The 11,845-nt window shown below is 28.6% G+C and overlaps 1 protein-coding gene across 1 annotated transcript; it reads right to left on the minus strand.

Moving 5' to 3' along the window:
- Window positions 1–4,366: 4,366 nt before the first annotated feature.
- Window positions 4,367–5,572, minus strand: LOC135954392 (uncharacterized). The gene has a single exon (XM_065504542.1). It carries the CDS (start codon window positions 5,400–5,402, stop codon window positions 4,704–4,706), a length of 699 nt encoding a protein of 232 aa, XP_065360614.1. The 5' UTR covers window positions 5,403–5,572; the 3' UTR covers window positions 4,367–4,703.
- Window positions 5,573–11,845: the final 6,273 nt, after the last annotated feature.

Below are 11,845 nucleotides of genomic sequence, written 5' to 3' on the forward strand. Positions count from 1 at the left end.
GGGAGTTGAAACTGAAATATGCGCTGTTAAAAATTATATGCCCAGAGCCGTACCTCATCGGCTCTGAAGTTTGAAAATGAAAAAAAGGATTTTTTCTTCAGTTTTTGCAAAAAGACGAATTGTTATTAAATATTCTATAGTGAATATCTTTCTAACAACATATGAGACTAAAGATACAAAAACCAAAATTTGGTCGAACAATTTTTGAGTCATTATGAATTCCTAGGGACATTATGCATTATGCTAGAAAAATGTTACTAATTTTGGAAATTTTGTGATCTGCGGCTAAAAAAATTGTATTATACTTATAGCATTTTCAAAATTCCACATTAAATTAGTTTTCATTAATTTCTCACAACCATAATATGTTGTTGTTATTGTGCGACGGTGACGTGTTAAACATTCCAACAATTTTAAGTGCATAGAATCCAAGTCTGTACCTGCCATCGAATTCTGAGCATTTAGGGAAAAACATATTTCTTATCTATAAGTTGGTCAATAGCTAAAAAACTTTTTACTGTGTCTCAATTTTAATAAAAGAATTTTAAAATAATATGATCAAGGGTAAACGAAATACATACCATACCTAAAATGAAAAACAACGTATAATTAAAAAATTCTAAATTGATTTTATATTGATTACGATAAGCACATCATATTACACATCAAGTGCATGATTTTCTTAAATAAAATAACGTTTACCTTTTGAGTATTTAATTAATTACCTTATTTTTGATAGCATCCTAATTCTTTTTTAATAAATTGAAATATTTTGTATTTTTTGCAGTCTTTAATAAAAAAATTTAAAATAAAAAATATACATACATATTTTAATTTTTTCAAACAAATTTATACGTTATTTTGGTTTCAGAAAACAACAATTAAAAATAACGTAAGATACATAGCATAAAATGTATTATAAAATATATTTCTAGTTTTATTGTGTTCATGATTTGAAAATGTAGTTTCTTAAGCAGTTTTCATTTTATATCGTTTTTTGTTTCTTCAGAAAGTGATATTATTTTGCATTTTAGGTGACGATATATCATGAATTCCACCAAATAGGACAGAAAAACCCAAGTTTTTAAAATTACGTCTCCCGATACTGGAGTCTTTCATTTGAATTTCGAAAAAAATCGCCGTTTAATTACCTTTTTAATTTTTAAAAATCACGAAAATTTATTGTACTTGGGCATTAATTTTTTATTTTTTTTTAAAATAGGCTTAAAAATTTTTAAATTAAAACAAATAAATTTTATTGTGGCGGGAAGTCCTAGTATTTTTAATAATATTTTATTTGCCACAATTTTTCCACAGCGTTTTAATAATAAAAATTGGTGGAAAAAATTTTAACATTTTGAGAAATTTTCAAGAGGTCCTTAAAAATTTAATTTAAACATTTTAGGGCCCCTCTGTTCACAAGACTGAGTCCCTCCAGTCCTGTAGATGTATGTTTAAGAAACAATAACGCATATAACAATATTGCACCTCCATATCTGCTTCGCAGTTCATTCATAGAAATCTAAATTCAAGTTTAATATGGTACATAAGGAAATACTCCTGTTCATTTAAATATTTTTATTCATATTTTTCAATTTTAACCAATATAATTAATCTGTAATAATTCAAAGACAATCACTGAATACTAATTATTATATTAGACTATTGGCAAATTATGTAAAATAAAAAGTTCAAATAATTACCAAAAAATATGTATATATGTATGTAAATTTTTTAATGATTTGAAAAAAAATTTTACTTGAAGCACATTTGAAAATATCATTTTCATGAATTCATTATTTGAAAACAATTAATTTTTTTCTAATTATAATTAGACATAATTCTATTTCAAATTAATCTTAAATCAATATAATCCGACATCAGATACGAACATTTAAATATACAAAATACCTAAATTTTTTATTTTTTCCAAAAATTAAAATCGCAAATTAAATCGATAGTTATATTCCTGTTCTCACTCTCGCTATTCACCGTATTTTTGAAAGCATAATTACAACTATATTTCTATTAAATAAAGTTTCGAAAATTATATAATTAAGGTTAAAAAAATAACATACAGTGTAAGACAAAAATGTGTAAATGATGGTCATATATTTACACTTTGTGACACCATTTTTAAAGTGCAATGTTTATAAAGAAACGTTTTGTGTTTTTTTAAACAATATTTATTAAGGATATTTTAGGACTAAATAAATAAAATATTTCCTTAATTATACTCCAGTAATCTAAAAAAAATAACTGTAACCCATTTACACACTTTTGGCGCAGATTACTAAAGTAACTTTTTTAGTACTTCGAATAACCTGCTTTCGCGTCAATGGCAGCCTGAATTCTGGAGGGCATACTCTCCACCAGTTTGCGACACTCTTCTTGCATTATAGATCCCTAGATATCATGGGAGCGCTCCTAGAGCTGAGTTGTGTTTCTAAATGCATTTTGATAATTATAAACGCGACGTTTTAGAATTCGCACCAAATTCTCAATCGGATTTAAATTCTAAGATTGTGGGAGTCAATCTAGCAATGTAATTTTGGCGGTTTTTAAAAAATTAAGCGTCTTTTTAGACTTATGTTTGTTGTCGTTATCTTGTAGTATCACAGTGTTTTCAATTTGTCCACGCCAATCATTCAGACTATCCACATCTGTTGTCTTGATAATGTCTATATACATTTCTGCATTCATATTACTACCAATTTTATGGAGTTTTCCTACACCTTTCGCAGAAAAACAACCACAAAATGGCAATATTCCACCACCATATTTCATAGTCGTCATAAAATCACGGTCTTTTAATGGCGCATTTCGTTTTTGGTAGTCATATTTTGGTCCATCAGTTCTAAAATGGTTAATTTTCGATTCATCTGTACAGATAACTTTTTCCCAATCACCAAAGGTCCATTTCTTAAAAAATTTACAAATGTTAGTCGAAGAGACTTGTGTCTTTCAGTTAAACGAGGTTTTTTAACAATCTTTATTGCATAAAAACCACATCTTTTGATTTCTCTAAGAGATGCACGTTTTGAAATCTTAATTTGGTAGCATGAAGATAGTTTTGGTTGTACCTCACGGGGACTATTTTCTTCTCCTGATGCAACTAGACGTTATACAGTGAGACCATCTTTTAACAATAGAATTGAATTCCGTCCACAAATTGGTGCTGGAAAAGCCAAACCACATATATTCGCTATGTTCTCAACAGATTAAAAGAAATATTGAATTTGGTGGATATTTTTCGATGGGAGATACCATTTTTCAGCTGCTCGGTAACAGAATTTGCAACTTCGGTGATAATCTTCTTCATATTAAATATTCCTTAAAGAATTGTAAATTGTTAACTAGTAACATGTTTTAACTAACTGTCATTCATGAAATTGATTAAAATTGTTCTTTTTCTAAATAATAATAACAAGTTTATTTAACTTTAAAGAAAATGCGACAAAATTGTGTAATTCAGTTTTTAACTTTTTGATATCCTGGTATTTAAATGCCATTACTTGAAATGAATTTTTTTGTATTGCTATACTTCACTAATCATGATCTTCATATTGTGTAAAAAATATTGTCAGATTGGTAAATGTTGAGCATAAAAATTCAAATTATAGATATTTCCAAATTTATTTACACATTTGTGTCTCGTACTGTATAAACATTCATAATTAGAAATTCTGAGGAAATTACATACTATTGTTGTAATTACGCTTCCAAAAATACGGTGAATGGTGAAAGTGAGAACAGGAATAGCCCAGAATATATATCATAGCCATCACAAACAAATTGACCTTGAGACTTCCGTATATACTGAAAATTTTACAAGAATCAGTCATTCATTGAATATTTTATGCATTAACTGGAGGATCTTGATGAAACTTTAGAAAAGTATTTCATTAGGTTTTAGAAGCGAAAAGGTTTAATCCTTTTTTAATTTATAAAATCCATAACGAAATGCCCAATTAGACTTATAATCTTAAGATAATCTTAGAGTTATTACAAAAGCTGAGCCAGAATAAAAAAATACTTTCATATAAAACAGACCTCATCTTTTGAAAATCTTTTAATAAATAATAATTACTAAGTGTTTATCTATTAAATTATTAAAAATCTCTTGCGGTATTTTGTAAAAAATTTACTTATCAAAATAAAAACTGGAGTTTTTCGAAAGTAAAAACGGAAATGTCCAAAATAGCTCTATGTGGTATAGGTGTGCCGTTACATTTCCTTATCCGATTATCTAGAATTTTAATATTTGGAAAATTGTCAGTTGAATTTCCTAAAATTAAATGTTAAAGAAAAGAAAACATATCATACTTACCAATCAATACCGTATTATTAAAACTATGTATGTATATATATTTTGGATGTTTTTAAAACATTAAAATTTGTTAATTACATTTATTTCTAAAATAGAAAAAGTTTACATTCGTTTTACATAAGAAACAATATAAACAAAATTACTTCACATTTTAGAATGGATATGTATGGATCATATCCAATCACACCAGATTTGTATGGCAGAAATAAAAGGTAAAATAAACGAACTTATTGCATATTATACACCAATGACAAGTGTAAAGATATAAAACATTTTTAGGGATCCATAGAAGGGACAACTAAACATTAAAGATATTATTGTATTTTTAGTTTTTGATGATTAAATGACGAAGCTAAGGCAAAAATTAACTGTTTTATGAGAAAGAATGATTAGCATTGACCGCAGATGTGTCGGTTTCACAATTGAAATTTAAAGATGTTCGACGTGAGGGTGGTGTTTCAGATTTTGATAAAGGCGATAGGTTTTCCTTACCCGCATTTAAGCGATTAAGAGCTACTTTTTCCATTAGATTTGTCCGACTTCGATTATGGCGATTATTTTGCAAATTTAGACGTTGTCTAGGTGGTGTATTTAAAAACACTCCTTCGAATATTGTTTCTAAGCTACTCGTTCGACTTAGAGATGATTCATCTTCGTCTCCATGTTCACTTGGTGGGCTTATCTGAGCATTTATATCGTGTAAAGCAACAAAGTCCGGATTATTTCGGCACGGACTTGGTGTCAGTCGTTCTTGCGCTGATGGTAGTGGTCTGGTTGGTGTTGCCATGTCCTCACTGTCTATGGGCGATGGTGTTCGTCCTAATGGCGATATAAGACGTATTTCGAATGCCGGTAGTTCATCTATATCAATAGCGTTAGCTTCGAGTTCCTTGTCAAGCGACAAAGACAGCAACGACATATCACTTTCATTTGATATTGTGGAATTATGCGAAGTGTGCAGATGGTAGTTACTTATATCCATGAAATTGTCCAACGGATTGGCGGCAACATATGCTGATGGCGCACACTTATGTTCGGCATTATCATCAATTATTTTTTCTATAGAGCTCATAGTTATTTCTCAAATATTCCGAACTTTAAATTACAACAGTACTAAAGCAATATTTTGATTACAATTTGTGTATTTTTAAAGTTGTGTTTCGTTTAAGGTATAAAAACAAAATAAATTCAAAACAACGAAATTGACATTTAAAGTAACATCTCGCCAAATACAATCCACACACACACACAGTTTAGCCAACATTGAAAACAAAGTAATGGAGTGGCCAATTTTACACATAAAATCGCTAATACAAGAAGAGTTGTATTGGATTGAAACAAAAAGTCGGCTTTTCGACTTTTTACGATTATTAAAAAGTCGACTTATCGAACTCGGATTTTTTTTTTTATTTTTTAAATAGTCGACTTTTAGTACTTTATGAAAAGTTGACCTTTTGAATTAAGGCGACTATTTTCCACTTTTCAAATATTTTCGACAATATAAAATATCTTAGTGTAAATAATACATGGTTTATACATTTATTGATACGCAGTTTTCAATGTTTAGCTTAAAATTACATTTAATAATTATCACTTTTGTTTCTACATTTAGATTTAAATCTATACCCCCATATTCATTCATAATTATTAAATTTTTTAACGGTTTATGAAATTTTCATACAAAATTTTTTTTATAAACCTTTCATAAATATTTATTTAATTTAATTTTATTTGATCTTTAAATTTTTATAGTAAAAAATAATTATTTTATTAAAATGTTTTTATAATAATATTTTTGACGAGTTCTCTATAGAAAACATTTATTTACGCCGACAATGACGTGCAAATTTCCAAAGATGTCATTACTATTACTGTTATTGTGTATAAATATTTTTTCAACAATCTATAAAGGTCGATTTTTTCGATATTTATTGACTATATACGTTATCGATTGTTCGACGTTTTTCAGCAAAATGTTTTTCTACAATCTTTTATCGACAATTTTAGTTAACCGACATTTTCAGCAAAAAGTCGATTGTTCGACTTATAGAACACTAGTAAATAACACGTACTTTTATATTCAGGTAGATCTTTTTGAATGTATAGTTGTTCTTAGACTTGGCACATGTTAATCAACACGTTTAGTCCCCTTTACAATGCAGGTATTGAAAGGCAGACTGCCGTGGGATTGATCATTAATATTTACGACGTCGTTTTTTCTTAATTCCCTTTTGAAGTTGCTTCCAAAAACCTTTTGCGTTTATACGATGAATTTTGGTTGCATATCTTTTTTAAACTTCAAAATCAGGAAAAGAACAAAACAGAACAAGAAATTAGTGTAAAGATAAATATGAAAAAAGACAACACAAAAGAAACACAAATCGAGTATATTTGTTCCAAGCGAATTCATATAAGGTGTACTCATTAGCCCAGCTGTTTTACCCCAACTGTCAAAATTTATGTTGGTGCACGCCATATATATGTGTGCAAGGCGTATTTAACAATTTTTTATATATGTAGTTTGACATTTGTGCGTGCTATTTCTATAATCAGCTGTGCTGCCGATGGCACCTTATTAAATGCACCTTGATCATAATATTAATAGGCAAGGCGATTTCTTTAGACCCCTTTTACGGTCACATTATACATTCACTTAGGGCAAGAATGCGTGTTTGTCCAATTTGTTTTTGTAAATAAATAAGAGAAGCAATTAAACAGTTTGATTTCGCTCTGTTTTAAGTGAGAGTTGTTATAGAAAACAAAGAAGAAGACCAAGGCGAATTTATGTACAAGGTGGTGTCGGTGGCGAATTCAGGCAAATACGAGCGAATTCATGCATTTTTTATACATGGAGTTTGACATTCGAAACAATAAGAGAGTGGTTTTGAATGTCAAACTCCATATAAAAAAATGCATGAATTCGCCACCGACACCACCAAGGCGAATTTATACAAGGTGGAGTCAGTCAATCAGCTGATTACTCTTTTTTCGCTTGTTTGGTTCTAACAATTGTCAAAGCTTGTTTTTATACTTCAATATCTACATATTCTAAGCTAATTAACAAAATATTTATATTTTGCATAAATAAGTAAAGCCCTCACTATTCAATTATCTACACTATATTTAGTTTTAATACATATTTGTTTAATTTTTAATTTCTGTTTTTTGACATTTGTTAAGACCATTTGTTGTTTTTGTAGAACTACCACCACCTTGTATAAATTCGCCTTGGACACCACCTTGTATATAAATTCGCCTTGAAGAAGACTTTAGTAATTTAAACTTTAAATTTTAAAGTCACAAAAATATATTTTGAAGGAGTTTTTTTTATTTTCTAACTCCCATATGCATAAACAATTTTTAAAATTATCAAAGGTTTATAAAACAAAATTTCCATTCAAAATTTGTTTAATAAACCATTGACAAATTTAAAAACTGTTTATGCATATGGGGTTAAATATGAAATCGTACATAAGTAAATATTTATTTTATAATATTAATTTCTTATTACTGTGCGGAGTTTATTACCATTCTACGAAGGTTAGCTAAAAACGAATTTATTCCTGTTCCCTGTTCGAAGTTTAGCTAATCATGATCGGCTTAGTAGGAATGACCCCTCTCTTATAAAGGAAAGTTAAAGTAAAGCTTGATATTTACATAAAAGGTTAAATTAAATACAAAATTAGTTAGTTATTTTCGAATATCAAGTGAAGTGTTATTTTCGAATTTCCATTCACATTTTTTTCTTCATAATGTGATACAATTATAATGTGATACAGCAGAACGTTAATAGCTTTAAGTATAAAATGTGATATTGATAATTTTTGTATCTAATTTATTGTTATCGTGAAAGTCTCAATAAAAATTACAATTTCACTATGAAATTTTTCGGATTTTAAACTTATTGTGAAACAGCTAAGAGTTTTACCTTTTAAGTTGAGATATTTTTGTCAGAGTACGGAAATAAACAAATCGAAACGTTTGCTATCGTTTTGTTTTGTTCTTTTCAGTGAGTAAAACAAAAACCAAACACATACAATGAGAATGATTGTCCCATTATGTTTTGTATTGTTTTTGCTCATGAGCGCAAACTGTACATTAATATAAAGTACGCAGCTAGAAAAGAAAAGAGTAAGAACAATATTGAAACATTATGATAAAAAACGTTTAACAAACGTTTGGTAATTGATTTACTCATTATAATAGAGAACACAGTACAAAAAAAAAACAAAACGAATAAAAAATACGTTTCTCTATCTATTTTGTACTCAAATGCAGGGTTGTCAGATTTTTTTTACCTCCATCGCCAAAAGCTAAACGAAAAGTAGCCAAAATATTTTTTTTGGAATTCTACATACATATTTGGTTGGTAAAATTAACATGTTTAGAACGGCCAATGCTAAGCCTTTAACAATTCCAGCTGCATCGCATCTAAGTTTAATTGATATATGTTAATTTTGAACATTACAATTCATATTCCCCTGCAGATACTTTTGGATTTAAATAAAGTTAATGAATGAATTTTGAACTACCGAAAATTTCCACATTTTAATATTGAAAATTCATTATATACTTTAAAAAGAGTTATATTTTCTGGTAACTGTTTAAGCATTTCTTTTAAAAGTTTTTTAAGTATAAAAAACCATTTTCTTTTAAAATTTCTACATCATATTCCTCCATTTTTATATTTTGTAATTCCGTTCCAAATTCTGTGCCAAAATCGATAGATTCCAATGGCAGAAAAGAATCCGGCGAACCAATAGCCAATTTTAATGAGCATATTAAGTTATTAAGACTTAAATATTTTAGAAGAAAAAATTAATATTGTTCAAACTATTTGATCGTGTATGCTATCTGCATCCATATGATCAGATAATACGTGATTAATTTTAATTATTAATTATTGGGTTAATAAATATCAAAGAAATGAAATTATTTCAAGAAAAACAAATAATTTGTTAAAAATCGCCAAATAAATCGCCAACTAGTCTGTAAATCGCCATGTCGCCAATTGGAAATTTTGATCGCCAAAAGCAATGAAAAATCGCCACGTTTGGCGAGAAATCGCCACATCTGACAGCCCTGCTCAAATGTACGATTGTAACGGTAAATTAAATAATGCAGATGAGTGAAAAGCTAATCGTTTCGTTTTCTCTCTTTGTTACTTGAAAAGTTTTTGTTTTGTTTTTGCTCATGTACAATACAATATAAAAATTTTGATTTGTTTTGTACATTTTGCAAACATTTGCGAAATGTTTTGTTTGTTTTCATACTCTGATTTTTGTAATATTTTTTTTTTGGAATTTCGTACATTCTTCAAATTTTTTGCGAAACACTGTTTTTTTTGTTATAGTGCATTTACACCGAGGCGAAATCTAGTGGATTTTAATTGAAATCTTGTTCAAAATCTATACCGTTTACACCGCTGTTTTCTGACATTTAGCAAGATTTCATTTAATAACAAAAACAGCTGACTAACAAAACCCGCAGTAAATAAGTAAATTTTTAGTATTATAATTTATAAATTTAACTTTTATTCATATTTGCATCCATTGAAAATATTTATCAAACGCTAAAATTGTTCCTCACTTTTTATATTATTTTTTTTTATTTGTATCTGTCAAATTTTACTTGTACAGTGCTGTATTTTTTAGTCCGTTATGAAGAAATTCACAGTTGCATCACTTGGTACTGAGTAGATTTGAGGAGATTTCCCCAAAATCTAGTCACGAAGTAGATTTCATTTTGTATGGGAAATCTCGTCAAAATAACTAGATTTGGCTCGAAATCTCATATGTACTAGATTTCGCTTCGGTGTAAATGCACTATTAGGGATTTTAACAACTTCATCTCTATATTAAAATTACATTGTTATATCTACTTGGGATCCTATTTTTGTATACCTTTGCTCTATTGATTTGTCATGTGGAGTGTGAAAAATAAAAAGGATATTCCCAAATGGAGTCACTTAGACAATATTTGGATTTCTCGATTTCAGTTTTTAGAAACCATTTTCCATAGATGACAACTAGATAGGAAACTGAGAGCCAAAAACCTTTGTTATTGTATCACTCGTATGTGTAAAAAGAGAGTAATTTTTTCAATTGATATAACTTCGCGCAAAATATTAGTTCCAGATATGTGGAAACAGCAAATTAATCGGTGGACCCAAAGTAAAAGTTACCCCACATTAGGGTTGCCAGCCGGGCTGGACTTGGCTGGATTGTCCAGCTTTTTTTATGCCTGTTCAGTTTCAAGCTAAAATTTAATTTGTCCAGCTAAATGGAAATATTCGACAATAATATCTATATTATTTATTCCTTCAAATTTACTTACTACTAATTAGTACACAGTAATAACTAGGGGGCGGATTTATATGCAAATGCATGTTTTTTCTCGAACGTCCAAATACAATGTAGACCAATTATCTATCTGAATCGCACATTTTGCTGCAAAATGGCATCGATTTGTTAGTGCATATTTTTGCATATTTTATTGATAATGCATATTTTGTTATATTTTACTTCAAAATGCATATTTATATGCATATTATGCCAATTTTTAATAAAAATATAATTTTTTGTCATTAATGGGCAATACATTATTTCGACATTTTTTTTGTCGAATTTATTATAGAAATAGCAGTAGATAACATTTACTAACTAACTTCTTTCGACATCGAGAAACTGGCATTAAGTTCTTCATTTCTTTAACAGTAATTGAAAATTATCATTTCAAAACACTTTTCTTCAAAAAAGTTTAGCTTTTTTAAGTATCAAAAAATCATTAAATGTATCGAAAAACATTCATATTTGTTTTAATTGCAAATTCGATTTATAAGAGATTTCGTTATCGAAAGATTCACATACACAGTTACCGCTCCTGACAGTAATTTCTACGAGACTGTCGTAAACTAGTGATTTTGGATAACTTAGAGACACTATAGATTACATAGAGACACTTAAGTGATAATTGTCTTTATGCTAGATTCCATGGGATGTATAAAGTAACCAATTGACTTCTCTCTGCATTACAAATAGCACGTCAAATGACCCAAAATATATAAATTGGAGTCAGCCAAGTGATCAGATATTATTTCCCTCTATAAGGGATACATTTACTAATTGCTTAATTGCTTGGTTATTACGAGATAAATATTAAGGTTGGATGCTACTTTACAGCACGATCAAAATAGAGAAGCTCTAAAGATTATGGATTTAAACAAGTATTCATACCAAGATATTACAATTAATATATCGTCCATCGTTTTTTCAGAAGAAAAATTATTTTAAAAATAGTTTTAGAACTTTATTTGTTTAATTCCTGGTATAATTTAAAGAGTTCTAACTGCTGGCAACAGTGTTGTGTATTTTTTGAACATTTCGAATTCCATACTTAATTATTTTATGTTTCTGCACAAAAATATAAGTGCATATTTTTTAAATTTTGAGGTCATATTTTGATTTTTTTGAAGCATATTTTAGGCGCATATTTTTCAATAATAAATGCATGAAA

The sequence above is a fragment of the Calliphora vicina genome, chromosome 3 (assembly GCF_958450345.1).
Source record: "Calliphora vicina chromosome 3, idCalVici1.1, whole genome shotgun sequence".
Taxonomy (NCBI): Eukaryota; Metazoa; Arthropoda; class Insecta; order Diptera; family Calliphoridae; genus Calliphora; species Calliphora vicina.

Excerpts from the sequence above, each read along its gene's own strand:
- LOC135954392 (XM_065504542.1), bottom strand. The coding sequence starts at position 5,402 with ATGAGCTCTATAGAAAAAATAATTGATGATAATGCCGAACATAAGTGT.